This window comes from Nilaparvata lugens, chromosome 2 (assembly GCF_014356525.2).
Source record: "Nilaparvata lugens isolate BPH chromosome 2, ASM1435652v1, whole genome shotgun sequence".
Lineage (NCBI taxonomy): Eukaryota > Metazoa > Arthropoda > Insecta > Hemiptera > Delphacidae > Nilaparvata > Nilaparvata lugens.
Window position 1 is genome coordinate 1,330,680 of NC_052505.1, and position 24,451 is coordinate 1,355,130.

The 24,451-nt window shown below is 35.2% G+C and overlaps 1 protein-coding gene across 1 annotated transcript in view; it reads right to left on the bottom strand.

Annotated features, from left to right (window-relative positions):
- LOC111050819 (lachesin-like) overlaps positions 1 to 24,451 on the bottom strand; it is a gene marked incomplete in the record, with an annotated part of 415,558 nt that overhangs the window by 84,573 nt on the left and 306,534 nt on the right. Inside the window, 1 exon segment of the mRNA XM_039421521.1 lies at positions 10,588 to 10,706. Coding sequence (XP_039277455.1) covers positions 10,588 to 10,706 — 119 coding nt within the window.

Here is a 24,451-nt window from a genome sequence, read left to right on the forward strand (position 1 = left end):
TGATCTATGAATGTTTTTTCTCAATTGATAGTCATTTTTTCCTTAAGCCTTTCATTTAAACTCCTCAGGGAAACTCGTCTGAGAGAGATGAAGGGATCGGTTGGGGTAGAAATGGGATGAGATAGAGAGTGATGGAATGTAAGAGAAGGGTGTTATATGAAGTAGTGAGGTTGCATTTGAAAGGGATGAATATGGATTGACTTGTCCGTCGAGTCGTCTAATTGGAGATATCCCGTTAATTGAAGACAAAAGCTGGCAATCTGGCCTCTCTCACTCACTCGCACTCTCTCAGACTTTCCCTCTTTCTCTCACTCTCTCTCTATGACACACTGGCTTTCCTCTTTCTCTATCTCTCTCTTCGGAAACTAGCTCTCCTTTTTCAAACTAACCTCTCACAACTAAAATCTCTCTCTTTCACACTCCCTCACTCTTACTCTCTCTCACAACCATCATGTCCAGGCGCCACTCCTGAAAACTGGTTTTTCTTTCACGCTCTTTCTCACTCACTCTCTCACACTCCCTCTCACAATCACTCACTCCTTCAATCTCTCTCTCTACCTCTTTGGAATACTAGCTGTCATCTTTCAATCACACTCTCTCTCTTTCTCTCCCATGATCATCATTTCCAGACGTCACTTGTGAAAACTGGCTTTCCTCACACACTCATTCACACTCACTCTCTCTCTCATTCCTTTCTCACCACCATGTCCTAGCGCCTCTTCCGAAAGCGTTGGCTTCATATATTAATTGGAATGACGCCATAGTGGCCATAGAACAGCATACACAACCAATGAAGCCAATAATTGTTCTTACGCCTTCAAATCACGTTCTCATCCCATGACATCTTTGTCGTGTTGTTATTCTGCAGCCTGAAAAGGCTCGCTACATCTGTGTATAATCCTATAATATTGAGCGAGCAATTTCTATATGTCTGTATATATTTTTATATTTGGATATTTATATTTATTTATGTATTTATGGTTCTTTATGTCCAACGGTTCTCGAAAACAGCACTGAAGATTTTCACGAAATCTGGAACAAAGTAGGTTTATGATATAAAAATTCGATTGCACTACGTCTCATTGCCCTGGAAAACTCACTGAACGACATTAAAAGGATAATTCATCCTTGAAAAACACCTGAGACTTTCGTCGTCTGTGGATAATAAAAAGTGAATGAGTGAGTGTGTCTGTGAAAAATCAAAATATCTCATCCCCGAAATTCATAAGCTGACGTATAGCCAGCTGTAAAATATAAACACGATCATTCTAAAGAATTGTGTTCTGTTTATCAATAAATAAAAATAACGAGCGAAGCTCGGTGCCCCGATATTTTAAATTTAACCGGGAACGTAATTCAGGTGGAATTATAAACCTCTAACAATTATCAATATTTATAATTATATATATATAAAAGCGAAATGGCACTCACTCACTGACTGACTGACTGACTCACTCACTCACTCACTCACTCGCAGTACTAAAAATCTACCAGACCAAAAACGTTCAAATTTGGTAGGTATGTTCAGTTGGTCCTTTAGAGGCGCTATAAGAAATCTTTTGGCAATATTTTAACTCTAAGGGTTGTTTTTAAGGGTTTAAAGTTCGTCTTTTGGCATGTATATTCTTCTTCTCCCAATCTCTTAATTATAATTGAAATTTCCATATCATATGTTACTATAGAACTATAATCTAGATAGAGTACCTCTTCGAAGCAGTTGTTAACTGGCAACTAAATTAATAATTTTGTCAGGTTGGCATTAAGTTGAGTTGACTTTGTTAGGTTGGCACCAAGTTGAAGATTTAAATGCATTTATCGCGGAAAATTGATTGGCACTGCTACTACAATCCTGGAATATTATATTACTAGCCGTCAGGCTCGCTTCGCTCGCCATATCCGTTTAGCCAGCCGTTTAGTCTGGACATCCGACTGGATTGTCCTAATATATGATAAAAATGCCCAAATGAAAAATGCAGGCGAGCGAAGCGAGCCTGCTGATCTCATTCTTGGATGATCCAGTCGGGGGTCCAGGGGGCGAAGCCCCCTGGCAAGACGGATATGGCGAGCGAAGCGAGCCTGACGGCTAGTTATCAATATTAATAATTATATTATAAGCGTTTCAAGCTAGCAAAAATCTTATTAAGCGACCGTGGATTGAGGATCTAGTTGGCACTTTGTTTTTCAGCGATGTTTACTTAGCTGTTCCAGCATCAGAGTGGATGCGTTCTGGGTGATGGATGGTAACTCAGGTTGAGCCCGTAACGAGCTTTTCGACGGGGCATCATGCCAATAACGCTTCTTATCTGCACCATATATTATATATATATATACCATCCTTGCCAGAAACTTGCAACCTTCCAGTCGCATCTTCAAAAAACACACATTGCCGTTCTGTAAACACGGCTAGCGTTAATTTGTTCCGTTCACAACTCATCAGATCCTACAAATCTGAAATGTACGATATGTCATTAGTTAAGGTCTATGAAAACCAGGGCAAGATACCCGTGCTCCTTATGGAGCGGAGCTCCTGAAATTTTTACAGATATGAGACTTGTGGCAGTTGATATAGCTTATCAATGACTATTTTAGGTATAAATTTGATCAAAATCGTTGGAGCCGTTTTCGAGAAAATCGCGAAAAACCCTGTTTTTGACAACATTTTCGCCATTTTAGCCGCCATCTTGAATTGGATTTGTTCGAAATTGTTCGTGTCGGATCCTTCTAGGGGAAGGACCTCAAGTTTCAAATTTCAAGTCATTCCGTTAATTGGGAGATGAGATATCGTGTACACAGACGCACATACACTCATACACACACACACACACACACACACACACACACACACACACACACACACACACACACACACATACATACATACAGAACAATACCCAAAAACCACTTTTTTGGACTCAGGGGACCTTGAAACGTATAGAAATTTAGAATTTTGGGTACCTTAATTTTTTTCGGAAAGCAATACTTTCCTTACCTATGGTAATAGGACAAGGAAAGTAAAAAGTGAATGAGTGAGTGTGTCTGTGAAAAATCAAAATATCTCATCCCCGAAATTCATAAGCTGACGTATAGCCAGCTGTAAAATATAAACACGATCATTTTAAGGAATTGTGTTCTGTTTATCAATAAATAAAACTAACGAGCGAAGCTCGGTGCCCCGATATTTTAAATTTAACCGGGAACGGAATTCAGGTGGAATTATAAACCTCTAACAATTATCAATATTCATAATTATATATAAGCGTTTCAAGCTAGCAAAAATCTTATTAAGCGACCGTGGATTGAGGATCTAGTTGGCACTTTGTTTTTCAGCGATGTTTACTTAGCTGTTCCAGTGGTTGCGTTCCGGGTGATGGATGGTAACTCAGGTTGAGCCCGTAACGAGCTTTTCGACGGGGCATCATGCCAATAACGCTTCTTATCTGCACCAGCAACCCGGGGATAGTATATATATATATATATATATATATATAATATATATATATATATATTATATATATATATATATATATATATATATATATATATAATATATATATATATACCATCCTTGCCAGAAACTTGCAACCTTCCAGTCGCATCTTCAAAAAACACACATTGCCGTTCCGTAAACATGGCTAGCGTTAATTTGTTCCGTTCACAACTCATCAGATCCTACAAATCTGTAACGGACGATATGTCATTAGTTAAGGTCTATGAAAACCAGGGCAAGACACCCGTGCTCCTTATGGAGCGGCCATTTTATGGGGTCTTTATGGCGGTACATTTGAAAATCCAATCTAATCCAATTTGCTCGTAACAAAATTATGCATGTTAAAAACAATATTGTAGTTCAGATAATTTGTGAATTCAGGTTTTCAATTTTTAATAATGGAATTTCAATAATGAATGCTTCAATTATTCATTTATTTATTATTAAAAATTGTTCTTATTCTTGTAACCTAAAATACCCATGGAGCGGCCATTTTGTGCCTATTTCATGGCGGTAAATTTGAAAATCCAATCTAATTCAATTTGCTCGTAACAAAATTATGCATTCTAAGAGGAATATTCTAGTTCAGATAATATGTGAATTCAGGTTTTCAATTTTTAATAATGGAATTTCAATAATAAATGCTTCAATTATTCATTTATTTATTATTGAAAATTGTTCTTATTCTTGTAACCTAAAATACCCATGGAGCGGCCATTTTGTGCCTATTTCATGGCGGTAAATTTGAAAATCCAATCTTATTCAATTTGCTCTTAACAAAATTATGCATTTTGAAAACAATATTCCAGTTCAGATAATATGTGAATTCAGGTGTTCAATTTTTGATAATGAAATTTCAGTAATAAATGATTCAATTATTCATTTTTTTATTATTAAAAATTGTTCTTATTCTTGTAACCTAAGGATTATGATTCATAAGGCATTGGGACAAGACAGAAATATGCGAGGCCAACTTCAAAAAGAGTTTGAAGGTCCCGATCAATTTAAATCTAAAAATCAACAATTAAGCATCTAGTATTTTGCTAAATGTCTGCATGGAGAATTATTTTTACTATTATTACTAATAACACATCGTGTTATGTTCAATCTACAATGATAACAGTTAAAAATAAATTTCAAGAACTAGAACCCCATAAAATGGCGATTTTGCAATGCATCACGGGATTGTGTCATGACCTGTATTTATAGACCTTGGTTTATAATGTTAAGATGTTTAGATGATTATATGTTTATATTGAATGAAAAAGACTAAGAAATTTTCAAAAAACCACTGATTTATTGATAATTAGAAAGACCGGTTTCGGTTATTACACCATTGTCAATCTCTGATAAACTCAAACTCTGATAAACTCTGATAAACAATATATTTGTATGTTCATAATATTAAAATTCGATTGCACTACGTCTCATCCCTGGGAAAACTCGCTGCAGGATATTGAAAGATAATTATTCATCCTTGGAAAAACAGCTGATAATTTCGTCGTCTGTTGATGATGAAAGTGAGTGAGCGAGTGCATGTGTGTGGGACTGAGACAAAATTATGACTCAGCTGTTGAACTTTTGTAATCATTCAATCAGGTACTTAGTGCCGGTTGCACAAAAGCCGGTTAAATTTTAATCCTGATTAATTCCAGTAGAACCAATCAGAGAATGGTGCTCTCTGATTTAGATTACGTGAAATCAATCAGGATAAAATTTTAACCGGCTTTTGTACAACTGGGCCTTTGTGAGATAACTTTTTTCATTCTTCTAGGAATCTATCTCAATCAACTGTGATTAGATAGAACTTTTCCGTATGAACCATAAATATATTATAATTTCTTCTTTCGTAATTTTTTATGCTTTTGTACTCCAGAGTGAAGCTCGGTCCCCCGATTTTTTATATTGAAGCTGCAAATGACAAAAAATTCACGCAGCTTTTGTCTCGGAAAACCCATCATAAAAACAGTTAAGAGAAACACACTGGAGGCTACAGGAAAACCTCCAAATCGAATGGGAGTTCGACCATTATTTGCTCGTAACAAAATTATGCATTTTAAAAAGAATATTCCAGTTCAGATAATATGTGAATTCAGGTTTTCTATTTCTAATAATGGAATTTCAATAATGAATGCTTCAATTATTCATTTATTTATTATTGAAAATTGTTCTTATTCTTGTAACCTAAGGATTATGATTCATAAGGCATTGGGACAAGACAGAAATATGCGAGTTGTATATCACTTAACACTTCAGCTGCGTTTACACCGGAGTTAATAACACAAGTTTTTAACTTTTTTGTTATCAACTGATGTTAATTACAAAAGTTAATAACATCATGTTGAAGAGTTGCGTTTACACCGGAGTTGATAACACGAGTTATTAACTTGACTGAATCGACAAAAATTTCTGTTAACAAAAGTTAATAACTCGTGTTTTTAACAGAAAATTCCTTGTTATTAACAAAAGTTATGTTATCCATCGAGAGTCGGTAAAGATAGAAGGAAATGTGTTATGATAATAACAAAAGCCTCTTTTAAGATGCCTCAAAGCATCAACTTTTGTTAATAACATCTTCCCCGCAACCCCCTTGCCCAGAATCCCTACCCTACATCTACAGCTGTTCCCTAATAACTACAGCTGCAGACAAAACACCTGACAAAGTTATTAACTCTTGTTGATAAGATAAATAGCAGCCAAATGAAAATGTTATTAACATAAGTTAAGAACTTTTGTTATCAACTCTGGTGTAAACGCCCTATAATTTGTTTGAATTAGATCAGAATGAAGATCATTATATTAATGACTAGCCGTCAGGCTCGCTTCGCTAGTCGTATCCGTCTAGCCAGGGGGCTCCGCCTCCTGGACTCCCGTCTGGATCGTCCAAGAATGAGATCAGCAGGCTCGCGAGCATTTTTATCATATGTTAGGATGATCCAGTCGGGGGTCCAGACTAAACGTCTGGCTAAACGGATATGGCGAGCGAAGCGAGCCTGACGGCTAGTAATATAATATTCCCAGGAATAGCTCTGATTAAAGTAGCAGTGCCCAATCAATTTTTCCGCGATAAATGCATTTCAATCTTCAACTTGGTGCCAATCTAACAAAGTCAACTCAACTTAATGCCAACCTGACAAAATTATTAATTTACTTACCAGTTAACAACTGTTTCAAAGAGGTACTCTCTCTAGCTTATAGTTCTATATTAACATATGGCATGGCCTTATTTCAATTATAAATTAAGAGAATAAGAAGAACATACATGCTAAAAGACGAACTTTAAACCCTTAAAAACCACCCTCAGAGTTAAAATATTGCCAAAAGATTTCTTAGTGCGCCTCTAAAGGGCCAACTGATCATACCTACCAAATTTGAACGTTTTTGGTCCGGTAGATTTTTAGTTCTGCGAGTGAGTGAGTCAGTCAGTCAGTGAGTGAGTGCCATTTCTCTTTTATTCATATAGATCACACCTGTTTCAATTTAAAGTATTCTGAAGACATTTGTTTGCTTTTTATTCCGTCTGTTATATCAAATGAATAGTCTCGTTGAATGAAATCATATTGGTAACAAGATCTTGTTAATAACAAGGAATTTTCTGTTAAAAACACGAGTTATTAACTTTTAAGAGAAATTTTTGACGATTCAGTCAAGTTAATAACTTTTCCTACAGTTACGTTGAAAAGTGGCCATTCCTGCACTAATTACAGAACGCAAAGAATCACTTTTCCGCTCTAGTGCGGGAAAAATTTTTTCTGCACTCCAGATTTGCAACATGGCAACGCAAAATAGTTAGTAGGTTGGTTATATGGAGCACCAGTGCAGCAAAATCAAAATTAAGTTGGTAACTGCACTGACTGGGTTGCTATAGTGTAATGTGCACGCTAATGTGGTGCACGTTATAATAATATTAAGGACACCGAGTTCGAGGACAGCCACCACATGAGTGACAGCCGCCTACATTCATTTACTACTAGATTATTCAATTTTATTCATCAATAATAAAATTACACAGAAAAACATTTGATGGATTTCAGGGAATTTTACCCATAATTACTCACTTTTCATTTTGAATGGTTACTGTAGGAAAAATTAAATGTGAAATACGTGCGCACAGTTCCTCTGCTGCACTCAAGAAACCATTCCGCCCTCGCCTACGGCTCGGGTGTAAACGTTTCTTTCGGTGCAGCATACTGTCACTTTGCGCACTAGTTGCACAAATAACTATTTTGTTAATAACTCGTGTTATTAACTCCGGTGTAAACGCAGCTTTAATAATAACATTAGTGCTCGAAACTTCTTGTGTTTATATAAGAGTTGAAAGAGGGTACAAGTAATTTCAATAATAATTGAATTTGAAAGCCATTTGTATGAGTTACTCGGAATTGCGAAACCTGGGTGGCAAAGTAGATGTAGAACCGAAGCAGAGGGTGTCTACAATATAATAAAAGAACTCCTTCAGCCGATGATACCAGCATCGGCGTGGAGGATTTGGTGTATATATGACCTGTATGTGAGTGAACTATATAGCTTATACGGCAGCAGACAATGCCGGCATCACAGCAAGGCAACGTACGTGTACGATAAGCAGCGCCGCCTTCTGTGAATATTTTATGAGGCCGTTCAGGCTTTTAGACCGACTTGGGCTTCTTATTTTTGCTGTTTTGCCACTCTATCGCTCACCCAACGAATACATTATCGTCGTCCGTGTAATATCTGCCGAATATTTCCTTCCTTTTTCCTGCCGCCGTTTTATTAAGCCACTTGCGGGCGCTAAATATAAATAGGCGATAATCTTGGCAAAGCGAGATGATAAATCGTGCTGAATTTCCGCTTCAAGTTTTCTGCTTTCTTTTCGTGGATTTCGCTTTTGAATACGGTGCTTGCAATCTAACTGGTATAAATAATCTGTTCCAGTGTTGAGTGTATATCGACTCGAGGAAATAATAATAATAATCTCCTAACTATAGTGCGGTCCACGTTATAATGGCAGTGTTAGATTGGCATTGGTATTGCTATCCTTGTCTATCATTCAACAAAGCGGATAGCTCTATCTCTTTGCTCTCTCATCCTCTTATGTCCGCTTAAATATATTGAAAAACGCAAATTGATCAGTACGGTACTCTGTTTTTCTCTGATTTGAGTCAATCAAATCAAATAAAATCACTTTTCCCTCCACCTACTGTCTAAAGTACTTACTTTACTCCCTGAAACATAATACTAAAGTGTCACTTTCTCGCTCTCGGTAGTAAAAAACAGAAAAACTCCCTAGGGAGTAAAAGTGACTCCATTTAAATAACATGGGAAGCATCTCTATTTTAAAAACTTACATGGTAATAGGTTAGAAGGTCTAAGCTCAGATGAGAAAGCATAATAGAGGTGGCTGTCATTGAGTCAACTGAATTCAATACCACAACCAGAAATTTGATCACCTCATGAAAAATATGTTTGTATGATAATTATTATATTCTTAATATTAGTAGACAATAAAAATTCATACAATTTTTAAAATATTTTATTCTATTCAAAATACCAGCCAACAAATATTTTGATCTGCAATTCAAATCTGAACCGCGTGATCTGGAGTCAGCCATTTTTGGTAGCTGCTCAGCTGATATAATTGTTACAACTTTTGCCGATAGATAGCGCAATCGGCAGTGCCAATCAAAAGACGGTTTTTAGGTTTTAGATTTAGGTTATGTTGTTAGGAATCATTGTCACCAATACGTAAGTTATTAGAATGATTTTATTTGCAGTTTCTATAAAAAAATGTAGATGGAGGAGAAATGTTGTGTACATCACGAGCGAAAAATACTTTTTCTCCCTCAGGAAAATTGCTGCCCTCGGCTTCGCCTCGGGCTTCAAACTTTTTCCCACAGGGAGAAAAAGTCGTACTTTTCACTCTAGATATACAAATAACTATTATTGTCAGAAACACTTTCACATGTTAAAACAATCGTCAAACAAACATTTACACCAATCAATCTGTCTAAAGTCATAAAACACTTTTAATTATAGGTAAGTATTGAAGGCGTGCTACTTAACAAATATTGTATTGAGGCTATACTAAGAATTCCTCAAATTTCTAAGAAAGCCAATTTTCTGACTCCAGCTGTTTAAAGTCTAGAACTTAGCTAAATCCCGAGTTCGGGAACCGACCCTTTATGTTCTCAAATGGATTCCACATTGAAGTACAAGAGCATTTCCATTGAGGAATTTTGAAAATTCTGGTGTGGCGCACTCACATAACTTTCCTTGCCATTATGAAAATTGATCAACTGACGCTAGTGTTCCCGCGCATCTCGAGTCCACTTTTCTAAGATCTGAGCCAGCTGGTGACAGGACAATAACGCTGGAGACACACGAAGTCTGCTATCTCTTCATAGTGAATGATTTAATAGAATCAACAGTTGCCAACAGTTTGCAATTGAATAATCTTATTTTCTCTAATTTCGAGCTTATTTTCAATTTTAGGTGAAAATGTTACAGAACATTAATTGTAGAGATTTTCATGCTTAATCTTTTCCAATTGAATTTTTTTGTTTAAATTGTATCTGAAGCCTGATAATTGAAAATCTAAAATCAAAGTTTGCATAGATGGTGCAGTGCTCGTGAGATTTTTACAGGTATGGGACTTGTGGCAGTCGATAGAGCATATCAATGACTTTTTTAGGTATGAATTTGATCAATATCGTTGGAGCCGTTTTCGAGAAAATCGCGAAAAACCCAGTTTTTGACAACATTTTCGCCATTTTAGCCGCCATCTTGAATTGCATTTGATCGAAATTGTTCGTGTCGGATCCTTATAGTGTAAGCACCTTAAGTTCCAAATTTCAAGTCATTCCGTTAATTGGGAGATGAGATATCGTGTACACGAACGCACATACACTCATACACACACACACACACACACACACACACACACACACACACACACACACACACATACAGATCAATACCCAAAATCCACTTTTTTGGACTCAGGGGACCTTGAAACGTATAGAAATATAGAAATTGGGGCACCTTAATTCTTTTCGGAAAGCAATACTTTCCTTACCTATGGTAATAGGGCAAGGAATGTAAAAAAGGCTGATTTTGCATACCTTATATGTTCCCAAATGGTTGACAACACAGGTGAAGGATACGTCTCTCCCCTGTGTTACCGTATGATTTTCAAGAGCAGCAAGAAATTCCGGGTCTGGTTCGGTGGAGGCTTGTTGGCCTGGAACAAAGCAGAGAAAATAAATAATAATGTAAAAACACTTCATTTTAATGGGCTATATTTTTTACAAATTGATAAGAACAATAATGATAATCTCATGAATAAATAAAAACACAAATATGTTGTGAAATTCTACACTGTTTTATTTAGTACACGACCAAGTCAACTTGAAAATGTGACCGGTGTGGTCACGAAACCTTGGTCGTGTACCAAATAAAACAGTGTAGAATTTGACAACATATTTGTGTTTTTATTCAATTATGAAACGGTTCTACAATATTGACAATGAAAAAACATTGAAAAACATAGAAAAAACATTGAAAAAACATTGAAAAATATTGAAAAACATTGAAAAACATTGAAAAACATTGAAAAAACATTGAAAAAACATTGAAAAAACATTGAAACACATTGGAAAACATTGAAAAACATCGAAAAAACATTGAAAAACATCGAAAAAACATTGAAAAACATTGAAAAATATAGAAAAACATTGAAATACATTGAAAAACATTGAAAAAACATTGAAAAATATTGAAAAACATTGAAAAACATTGAAAAACATTGAAAAACATCGAAAAAACATTGAAAAACATCGAAAAACATTGAAATACATTGAAAAACATTGAAAAACATTGAAAAACATTAAAATACATTGAAAATAATAGTCGAATTTCATGAACGAAAATTGTGCGAATATCAATGTGAGGACAATGTAGTTGGTGATGATGGTTTCAGCTGAAAATTAGGTGTTTTTCACAATACAAGGAGCATTGTTGTCAGGTGTACCTAGAAATCTATATGAGATAGAGCGCTCTACCTGATCTCAGATTGTAGAGCACAAAAATACGCCCAGAGGGATTTTGAATTATACATCTAAATGGTAACAATCGATAAGAGATAGAGCGCTCTACCTGATCTCAGATTGTAGAGCTGAAAAATACGCCTAGAGGGATTTTGAATTATACATCTAAATGGTAAAAATCGGAAGATATTGTTGATAAGAAACTAAAATTCATCAAAATTGATTGTTCTCGTAGAATTAATCACGGTTAAAATTTAACCGGCTTTTGTACAACCGGCACTATCTCACTCTGAGTAGGACTTCGCACCAAGAAATAATCACCCTTACAATTCTCTACCACGTACATTCCAAACAATCAATAAACGTAAATTTGTGTCTGCCAGATGCGACCAGTGAATCAAAGCCATTGAATATAATCGAAAAGCTATAGTGGGGTGCACGTTATAATGGCAGTGAAGAAAGATAGGAGATCAACGTTGCCGATCCTCTGTCTAGTCAATGCCTTCTATAGACGGTAGCTGATATAGGTTTATTAATGTAATATTAACTGTTTATTCTCGTTTAAAATAATCAATTACATTTTGTCAAGCAAAAAATTATATTTTTCAATAATTTCATAATAAATTTTCATAATTAAGATGAAATATTTTGTTGATTAGTTATCAATCCTACATTGTTATAAGACGATCTGGCAACAGAGCAAAGCGAGAAAGAGATAACGCTATCCGGTTTGTTGAATGATAGACAAGGATTCAAATTCAAATTCATTTATTTGTTGAATGTATTAATAAAATAATACAGATTGATAAAATAAATATTCTATCTTATAAAAATGGCACTACCGGGCAAAGAAAACTTGTGCGCCGGCAGTGAGTTCGAACAACTAGATACAGCAAACATGTCAATAGAAAGAAAAAGAGCTTATTCAAACCACTAGAATAAATAAAATTATGGAAACCAGGTCACATCTCAATACTTACAAACGATAAGACAAAGTAACAAAATCACAAGCAACTGACAAACTCAAAAAGACCAATTCAAGGAAGCCATGACAAATATTTTTTTAAATTTATAACACAAGAATGAAACACTACATAATGGATATAGATAATTTAAATTAAACATTTATCCTAATACAATCCAGTATAAGATTCATTATGGATTTTGTAATTCTATTAAAATTATGAATTCAGTTGGGACTTTATTTATAAACAAGTAACACTGATATTCAAACTGACGTCTACATACACTTAAGCTTGTAAAGTCAATATCAAATTGTAATGGATTGGAGGGACGCAAATTATATGGATTATTCCTTAAGTTGAATGTATCACTATTCTTATTAATGAATAATAAGATTCTTTTAACATATGTTTGCCTCACTGTAAGCACCTGGAATTCTTGAAATAGAAGTCTACTAGGGTACAATGTTGGCCTGCATAATGCATGGATAGCAATATTAGATTGCTAATCAAACACTGACATTATAACGTGGACCTCACTATAGTACTTTGTTGCTTGGGAAAGCTGGAAAAGTGACAAGGAAAAGAGGCAGTGACGATAAAGAGGGAGCGAGTGTTCCATCTCTTGACGGAGAGCCTACGTTGAGTCAATCGGTTTGGACAGATAGCTGAAGGAGGGGCAAATTGTGGGGTGAGTTAGGGGTTAAAGACACCCCCCCATAGCTCCCAGGGGGGAGGGGGTTGAAGAGAACAGTCTTATCAGAGGAAGGAACGGTTGGTCTCAACAGTTGGACTATTTTGTATTTCTTGCTCCACTGGCCGTGATACACTCAGCTCTGAATTGAATTGAATAGACACCCCAACACTTTTCCAACTCTATGCCTTTCCCCCACCACTACAAAGCACTTCTCTTTAACACCCCCCCCCCAATCATTAGTCGGTCTCTACAATAAATATAATCAACTGCAGAGCTCAGACACATTATAATGTCGCATCATTAAACTCGTTAGCATTTAATTGCTTGCCAAACCACCAAATTATTGTTTGCCATTGATGTCAAACCGAAAAGACGTTCCGAAATTATCACCTGTCAGTTCTCCACCCTCAATTAGGCATCGTCAATTGAAATAATTCTGTCAATTCGGTAATTGTTATCGGGGCGTTTTCCAAGTGTTTTGTAAATATCTATAGCGAACGTTCCTCGGTTTCATTTCATTTCATTTCATAATTTCTTTATTCATAAATTTGTACATTGTGTACAATGAATAGTGTCATAAATATATATCTTTGATTAGATACAATTAAAAATAAAATACATAACAAATAAAATATCTACAGAATACAACAATACAAACATACAATACAATTCAACTCATAGGAGCTGATCTCATTCATTCAAATATTCTTCGATATTATAAAGAGCTCTTCCAATAATCAACTACAGAACTCAGACACATTATTGACCGAGCGAAGTGAGGTCTAAGATTCAAATCGCGTTTTGCATTTCTCTTTATGCTTTTTTGTTTATATTTATGTTTTTATGTTCCGCATTTACAGCGAAACGCAGCAATAGATTTTCATGAAATTTGACAGGTATGCTCCTTTTATAATTGCGCGTCGACCTATATACAAGGTTTTTGGAAATTTTGCATTCCAAGGATAATATAAAAGGAAAAAGGAGCCTCCTTCAATGGCCAATATTAGAGTAAAAATTAGTGTGGAGAAGCCAGTCTATTGCTGTATTTCCCATAAGGTCTATAGTTTCAATCAGGTACTTTTGGATGAGAATACTGCGTGAGGTCTACTGTTCACAGAACTACTAGTCTATCGAGATGATTGTATCGAAAGCATCGAGATCGAGATGTAGCCGACAGCTCGATAGTTAGTAGTTACTAGGTTTAAGCAGAGCAGAGGTGTAAAATTTGAGGTTAACTTCGCTAAATAATTTCGTAGTTTTTGTATTAAATTTGTCTTCCCATCGAAAAACGTTTTCGATAAACTTCTAGGCCTATTCTGTTTAAATGCTGGAAAATAACTCACATATTTTGTGAAAAAAAAATAAAAGAGTAAGGCTTGACAAACACAGAATAGTATATTTCGCACCTAGGGCCGAAAATGAGACTTTTCTGGCTCGAAATCGGTTTTCAAGTCCGAGGCCGTAGGCCGAGGACTAGAAAAGATTGAGAGCCGGAAAAACATTTTTGCCCATGGTGAGAACGTAATTTTTCGCCACACAGAAAAATAAACAATATATATATGAGAATAATAATTATTCTCATTGTCTATTATAAGCACTTCCGAAAGCAAAAGTGGAAGGTCATAGCTCTAGCAAATCTGAATATCAAGAAATTGTCCAAGTATTTTTATTCTGATTTGTCTAAATAACCTAAAAGATTATGTTCAATTATGTAAGAGGTTGAGTTATACTTTTTATTCTTCCAAATGACAATAAGATGATTATTATAAATGTTTTAATTATTGAATGATAAACACAAATAATGAAAAGTTTTTGATCAGCTGGTTTATCACACTTGAAAAAGTTTTTGATCAGTTGGTTTATCACACTTGAAAAAGTTTTTGATCAGCTGTTTTAGCACACTTGAAATTCGGCCAATCTGATGTTATCTGAATGTCAATGGAAGTTTAGGTTAGAAGTTCTATCCTTCTATGAAAATCGAATTATTTGAATAGTTTTTAATATATATCTTATCTGTATTTTATTCATTTAAATAAAATGATAGTATATTATTACAGAATACTTTATTGAATTCTAGAAGCATAAAATGATTCCGTTTATCCACCATGTTCCGTGATAAACGCTTTACTAGGAGGTTTGAGGTTAGATTCTATTATACTCTGAAAATTGAATTTGAATAGTTTATAATATCTCATTTGTATTTCATTCATCCAAATAAAATGATAGTATCTTATTGCAAAAACTTTATTCAATTCTAGAAGCATAAACTGATTCCGTTTCATGAACTATTTTGTAAACACGTTCACATCAAATCAGAATCAGCTGACTTCAAGGTTATTTTACAGCCCTAGGGCCGTAAAAATTTTACCGGCCTGGTCAGAAAACAATCACTTTCGGCCTCCATATGACGCACGTAAACCAGCTCATTACATCCAAGTGGGGCGAAAAAGTTGTTTTGTCTTCAGTCAGGGCATTTAGACTGAAATGCATGAACGGTGATTGAGCACCACACACTGCATCACCGACTAGACAAAACAACCTTTTGTGTGTAGCTAATACATAGACCTACGTAAGTTTGCCATGCGGTTGTATGTAATATTAATGAAATTGAACAAATCGATATTCGATACAAAATTGAGCAAATCGATACATCTCGATAGTATTTGTTGAACTATGACGTCGAATCTCTGCGTAAATATCGTCGATAGCGTAAACTATCCCGATATGAAAAAGTGGTCACCTCTTTTGCAACTCTATGCCTTACCCCTTCACCCACTACAAAGCACTTCTCCTTACCCCTCCGCCTTTCATTAGTCAGTCTCTACAATAAATATAATCAACTACAGAACAACTCAGACACATTATGATGTCACATCATTAAACTCGTTAGCACTTAATTGCTTGCCAAACCACCAAATTATTGTTTGCCATTGATGACAAACTGAAAAGATGTTCCGAAATTATCACCTGTCAGTTAGGCATCCTCAATTAGGCATCGTCAATTGAAATAATTTTGGCAATTCGGTAATTGTTGTCGGAGCGTTTTCCAAGTGTTTTGTAAATATCAATAGCGATGAACGTTCCTCGGCTCCCCTTGTTAGGGGAATGCAATGAGTACCTAGCGGGAATGAGTTAGAGTAAGACAGTGAATAATTACATGATTGAATACCAGCATAGAGAAAATATAGCATAAGAAGATATCCATGGTTATTATCCAAATTTGAAGCAGATTTTTGTCGAACTCGAATCAATTACTGTCAATCATCCACTGTGAGAAAAATGAGAAAAAAAAAGAAGAAGAAGAAGAAGAAAAAAAAGAAAAAGAAGAAGAAGAAGAAGAGAAAAGAAGAAGAAGAAGAAGAAGAAGAAGAAGAAGAAGAAGAAGAACAACAACAACAAGAAAAAATCTGGTGTGGTACACTCACACAACTTTCCTTGCTCATTGATCTATAATCCTCATTCTTAAACGAGGATAATTTCGGGGAATAACATTATGCTGATTGGCGGCTAAATAATAAAAACTATGATTATACTATTGTACATTTTCCTTTGTTTGAATTATGAAATTTGAGGATTTTTTAAAAGTTGTCTAAACAGCTGTTCTACAAATAAAATATCGACATGTGTTCTTTTGAATAAACTGCTCTAAGTAAATTTCTCAGGGATGGGTGGACCCCCTGTTAGTTTCCCAGGGAGGAGACTCATGCCAGTTAATAGAACTGATAAATAACTATACAGGGTATGAATTGAAAGAAATCGGTCAAGTCATTTTTGAGAAAATCGTGATAGAATTTAACAAAATTCATTTCCTCAGGAATATTACGCAATTTGCCAGAAATGAGACTCATGTCAGTTGATAGGGCTTATAAATAGCTATATAGGGTATAAATTCGAAGAAGAAAATCGTTAGATCCGTTTTCGAGAAAACCGTGAAAAATATGGTTTTTCAGCCATTATCAGCCATTTTTTCCGCTATTTTGAATTGAATTCTATTGAATTCCTTATTGTCGGATCCTCATGGTATAAGGACCTTAAGTTTAAAATTTCAAGTCAATCGGTTAATTAGGAATGGAGTTATCGTGTTCACAGACACACACACACACACACACACACACACACACACACACACACATTTTTTTGGAAAGCAATACTTTACTTACCCATGGTAATAGGGCAAGGAAAGTGAAAAATCTGGTATGGCGTACTCACACAACTTTCCTTGCCGTTATGAAAATTGATCACCTGACACTAGTGTAAACGCGCATCTCAAGACAAAGATCTGAGCCAGCTGGTGACAGTTCAATAACGTTGGATACACACGAGATCTGCCATCTCTTCATAGTGAATGATTTAATAGAATCAACAGTTGCCAACAGTTTGCAATTGAATAATTACATTTTCTCAAATTTCAAGCTTATTTTCAATTTAAGGTGAAAATGTTACTGGACATTAATTGAAGAGATTTCCATGCTCAATCTTTTCCACTCAAAAGTTTTCGTTCAAATTGTATCTGAAGCCTGATAATTAAGAATATAGAATCAAACTTTGCATAGATGGGGCGAAGATCCTGAAATTTTTACAGATATGGGACTTGTGGCAGTTGATAGAGCTTATCGATGACTATTTTAGGTATAACTTTAATCAAAATCGTTGGAGCCGTTTTCGAGAAAATCGCGAAAAACCCTGTTTTTGACAACATTTTTGCAATTTTAGCCGCCATCTTGAATTGGATTTGTTCGAAATTGTTCGTGTCGGATCCTTAAAGTGTAAGGACCTTAAGTTACAAATTTCAAGTCATTCCAAGTCAGTTGATTAGAAGATGAGTTATCGTGTACACAGACGCACATACACTCATACACACACACACACACACACACACACACACACACACACACAGACATACAGACCAATACCCAAAAACCACTTTTTTGGGCTCAGGGGACCTTAAAACGTATCGAAATTTAGAAATTGGGGTACCTTAATTTTTTTCGGAAAGCAATACTTCCCTTAACCATGGTAATAGAGCAAGGAAAGTGAAAAAAGAAGAAGAAGAAGAAGAAGAAGAAGAAGAAGAAGAAGAAGAGGAAGAAGAAGAAGAAGAAGAATTTTCGAGAGAAGAACGAGATTAGGCTACAAATTTTTTCAACACTGTTGTCCACAATATGACGATCCTTCAAATTGTTTGTAAAGATGACAATGTTTCTACTCATCTCAATGTAGACAACCTCTGTAATCTGGCTTGGAATCTTTTTAGATTCGTGGAAAAATAGTGATGAAAAAGTCAAAGAGGAAAAAGATGAGTGCATTTCGAAGATTTCAAGTTATTGATTAGAAAGATTATATTTGAAGAGCAGAGATGAGAGACGAGGAGATTTGTGGAATGATGATAAGGAAAGCAGAGTGAGCCTAAAAGGGTGACAAGGAGAGATAGAGTAGGAGAGATGAGTGAGAGACAAGGAAACACGGAGAAGAAAATTATTGTGGAATGATGATAAGGGAAGTGAAAGGGCAAACACCAAGGGCTCGACTCCTCACCCCATCAAATATTTTCACAATCTGTTGGAGAAAATGGCTTATTGGAGGAAGGGATCAAGACAGGTACTTAAATCATTGTTCTCAACCCTTGTCATCTCACCCCTCGATTGGGCCTTTTTTTTAATTAAAAAGCGATTCTTCATCAGACTTGGAAAGTCACTAACCGAGGATTCCTAAGTACTCGGTTGAATTGCAATGATTTGTCAGCTTTTGTTTGTTTCTCGATTGTCTTTTTTTATGTTTTTTGAAAGATTTGTGAGCTTTTGTTTGTTTCTTAACTGACTAATCTTGATACAAAATGGTAATGGATGGCAACTCTTAGAGCTCTACTGGACTGGATAATAGAGAGAAAAACTTCTTTGAATCTTAAAAAGCATGAGAGCTTGAGTCAATGAGCTCTAGTAGTTCTGTGAACAGTAGACCTCACGCAGTATTCTCATCCACAAGTAGCTGATTGAAACTATAGACCTTATCGAAATACAGCAAAAGACTGGCTTCTCCACACATATTTATGTGTAATCACTTGTCAGCTGATTTATGATGAAATAATTCCATAGTCTGATTTTTACTCTAATATTGGCGTATGAAGGAGGCTCCTTTTTCCTTTCATATTATCCTTGAAAAGCAAAATTTCCAAAAAACCTTGTACATACGTCGACGCGAAATTAAAAAAGGAACATACCTGGCAAATTTCATGAAAATCTATTACCGCGTTTCGCCGTAAATGCGCAACATATAAACATTAAGAGAAATGTCAAACCGTCGACTTGAACCTTAGACCTCACTTCGCTCGTTATTTTAATTTATCGATAAACAGAACACAATTCTCTAAAATGATCGTGTTTATATTTCACAGCTGGCTATATGGCATCTTATGAATTTCGGGGATGCGATATTTTGATTTTTCACAGAATCACTCGCTGACTCACCTTTTTACTATCCACAGCTATTTCAACCAAGGATGAATGATCCTTTTAATGTCGTTCAGCGAATTTTCCCAAGGATGAGACCTAGTGCAATCGAATTTTTATATCATAAACCTACTATGTTCAAAATTTCGTGAAAATCGTTAGAGCCGTTTTCGAGATACGTAGAACATAAATAACCAGATATAAATATACAAAAATACAGAAATTGCTCGCTTGATATAATAGGATTTATACTTTATTTACAGATTCAGCCTACTTGGGGTCATCTATATAATAAGAGAGAGTAGGGTTGTGTTTGTTCGTGTGTTCGTTTGTTCGTTTGTTCGTTTGTTCGCATCAAAACATGTCAACTTGTGGATTGCATACCGGAAAAACGGGAATGATTTAGATCTCCTAATTTTGAACATAGATTCTAAAAATATCAATCTCGTGCACCTGGAAGCCCAAATTTCAATTTTCCTTCTAGATTTTTCAGAATTAATGTTCAAACTTCATTAATAGTACATACGATTTCATAAAAAAATCACCAAATCATAAATATGGTCGGAATTAGAAAAAATTATTATATAAAAGAACTGGATTATACACGTATACAGGTGTAAAGTACTATAGGAAAATTAAGTTTGACGCATCATCAGTTCTGAACTACTGGACTGATTTACTTGAAATGCTGCTTATAAATTCTTAATCAACCGAGGATTCTTATAGGCCTATTTTAAATTCTTCTGGATTTCATTACGTCAAGTTTTAAAATAAACCCTTGCGAAGCACGGGTTACCTGCTAGTATAGTATAAATATTGAACTGAATCTTTCGAGAATATTATGCCATAACCTGCCAAATTTTATCATCCCATCTTGATTGTTATCCATCCACAGTGATTGGATGGAGAAGAAGATTTCAATATTGTTTCACTTGAATGAATAAATGAGTTTATTTCCTCCTCAAATTACAAATTACAAAAGTATAAATTAAATAGTATCTTGGAAATTATACTGATCACGTATTCAGTTGTGTGATCAGATAATCAAAGTAAAGATAATCAAACTTCTGTCCACCAGTAGTATTTTATGATTGTGGAGGGTTTGTATTGGTGAGGCCAGCGTACAACAGTTCTCTGAGGAATGTCAGATTGAAGGAGAGGTGCAAAATCTAATCGAGAAAGGAATCTGGGTCGATTACTCTCCGTCACTACGTCATGAGACAAAACAATTATTGTTAAACTCAACAAGAGGCAACCTAGAACTATTTCCCTTTTTCCCTTTTTCCCTTTTGGTGCCGTATCTTTTTCTTGATGTTTCTATCCGCAATTCACTGCACATTGATCAACGTAATGATCTGAAAGGGATAATTATTTATTATATTGAGACATCAAATCATGATTGATAGTAGATTAATATTTTACTATTGACCGAACGAAGTGAGGTCTAAGATTCAAGTCGACGGTTTGGCATTTCTCTTAATGTTTAAATGTTTATATGTTTCGCATTTACGGCGAAACGCGGTAATAGATTTTCATGGAATTTGACAGGTATGCTCCTTTTTAAATTGCGCGTCGACGTATATACAAGGTTTTTGGAGATTTTACATTTCAGGATAATATTATAAAAGGAAAAAGGAGCCTCCTTCATACGCCAATATTAGAGTTAAAATCAGACTATAAATTATTATTCATCATAAATCAGCTGACAAGTGATTACACAGATGTGTGGAGAAGCCAGTCTATTACCATAGCCACCTCTAATACAAGGCCGACGATGTTGCAACGTCGCAGTGTAGGCCTACAATCTAATACATGATTGGTGAAAAAGATCAGCTGGTATTTTTTAAAATATTTTTCACCAATCATGTATTAGATTCTTGGCCTACACTGCGACGTTGCAATATCGTAGGCCACGGCCTTGTATTAGAGGTGGCTATGCTATTAATGTATTGGTATAAGGACTATAGTTTCAATCAAAGACATTAAAGAGTTATGCATCTTTAAGCTGGGTTTACACCAAAGTTATAAACAAAATGGTTATAACTTAATCCTAATAGATTCTATTAGATTGAACGGAAGTTGACAAACACATATGTTCAAGTTATGTTCAATCTAATGTAATCTAAAAGGGTTGAGTTATTAACATTTTTTAATAAATTTAGTCTAATCGCAGCTTTAAGGTATTTGGTTTCAATATTTTGTTTTGCAGTCATGGTATTATTATCCGTGCCCATCAGTATCAATATTCTCACATTCGAAAAAACTTATTTAATAGGTGAAAAAAAATAAACAAATGAACTAAATAATGCTGGAGAAATTACAATATTTTTGATTCTAAAAAATTAATTTTCATCAGATAGAAAGATCATCACGGAACTGGATGAATTATATCATATGGAATACAAATTCAAACGTGAACTGAGCTTGTTAACATTTAAAACAGTTGACATCTGGTACTTGTGGATGAGAATACTGCGTGAGGTCTACTGTTTACAGAACTACTAGTGCCGTTAGGATGCAGCATAAGAGAACAGTACTTTGGACGCCTGTACAAAAAATATAATTTAATCTCTAATAATAATAATTCATTGACTAATATACGTAGAGGTTAGAAAATTCACGAATAACGCATCATCACGTCTGAACTACTCAACTGATTAATTGGAATTGTGTATATTGTAATAGTAATATCTACAATGAATATTACTATTACAGAACATTAATGTTATAGAACATTAATTGTGGAAATTTCCATGCTGAATCTTTTGCACTTGAAATTTTGTGTTTAATTTCATCTGAAGCCAGATAATTGGGAATCTAAAATCAAACCTTGATGGGGCTGATCTCCTGAAATTTTTACAGATATGGGACTTGTGGCAGTTGACAGAGCTTATCAATGACCATTTTAGGTACAAATTTGATCAAAATCGTTGGAGCCGTTTTCGAGAAAATCGTGAAAGACCCTGTTTTTGACAAAATTTCGCCATTTTAGCCGCCATCTTGAATTGCATGTGATCGAAATTGTTCGTGTCGGATCCTTATAGTGTAAGGACCTTAACTAAAAAGTTTCAAGTCATTCCGTTAATTGGAAGATGAGATATCGTGTACACAGACACACATACACTCATACACAAACACATACAGACCAATACCCAAAAACCACTTTTTTGGACTCAGGGGACCTTGAAACATACAAATTTGGAAATTGAGGTACCTTAATTTTTTTCGGAAAGCAATACTTTCCTTACCTATGGTAATAGGGCAAGGAAAGTGAAAATAAAGCACATTGTATTCACATTGGTTTGTGATAAGAATGGTGGAGCCATCCAGGTCTTGTTTGATAGCAAATTGAGTCTTAATTCAAGTCAGTTTTGTTGTATTCAAGTGTTTCCAAAATGACATCTGCTCAGGGTAATATCACCGAAAATTGACGAGGGAGAAGCACATCTTTACGATTTTCCATTGCTGATGATCCCACATGAGCTTTTAGCTTATGACTGGGTAATGTCATAGAGAAATAATAGCGTGAGTGGATAGATATCTCATGGTATAGGGCGTTTATGTCGCAACCTTTACTGTTATCTCAAGCCGATCACTGTTGACTATTTTCGAATTTCACTGTTTTGTTGGGGTGAGAGTGTATAAAAGGCACAGTATGAGAGACTACCAGTATCATACAGCTTCACGGGAAAGAATTACATGAATATAACAGTAAAAGTAGCGACATAAACGCCCTATACCATGGGATATCTACTTATGCTATTGTTTCTCTATGGTAATGTTAAGTGCTTGGATGACTCGATAGGATGATCAAACGTCCATGCCAATAGTCTGGATTCGAACCCACGACCAGGTATATCTAGCAGACTGAAGGGTATACAGTGACTAAGTCATTCTATAGTCACTGTGGAAGGGTGTCAACTCGGCTAACCTGCCCGGCAAAGGATTGCTTTTTGAAGTCTCCAAATATCTGTTTGAGATTTGAGATTAAAGGCCTCTTTTATTATCAAGTTATACCAAAGGAAGTATCCAATTCCTATTATGTGTTGTAAGCACGATATGGACGCTCCACCAAATATGTAAGCAATATGTGGACGGCGGGAGAAGCCTCTACCAAATATGTAAGCAAAATGTGCCTTCACTGAATATGTAAGGGTGGGAAAATGAAAAATAAGAAAAGATCGTACAGGTTTTCGATATTTAAAACAAACAATAAATTATTTGTACAAAATTAGAATTATAATTAGAAATAACGAAATAATAATAAAACAGATGAATATTTCAAGGGCTACTCGCTTTGCTGCTAGTAAAGATTCATTTGTTGTGGTAATGAAAAATTTAAAACAATGACTCAGTAGTCACCTACCTTTATGAAAATGGCTTCCCAATTTGGCATCCACTGGTTGAAACGCGACGTTAATTATTAATTAAAAATCAAAAAAACTGATCTAATGAAGTGGGTTCAGATCCCTTCCTATTCAATAATACAATTCTCTTTAAACTGCCCGAACTGTGACAGGAAAACTGTATTATAAAACAAGAACAAAATCTATCCCCTTCACCAGAACAGCCGGACTTTACTCACAGTCGTCTCGAACGAGCTCACACACCACACTCACAAGTAAAATTTTGGGTATCAAATATAACTCAGTCAATGCCAAACATGAAGCCATTTCAAATACATATTTTTATCAGTCGCACAAGCGGGCACGTTTGTTATCAAAAACAAAAGAGAAGCTACAATAATTTTGACAACAAATGAAATAAACAATCTTTCTGTCGATGACAAAAATTGTTCAAAGACAAAAACACTGTTCATTAAACATTTCTAAATT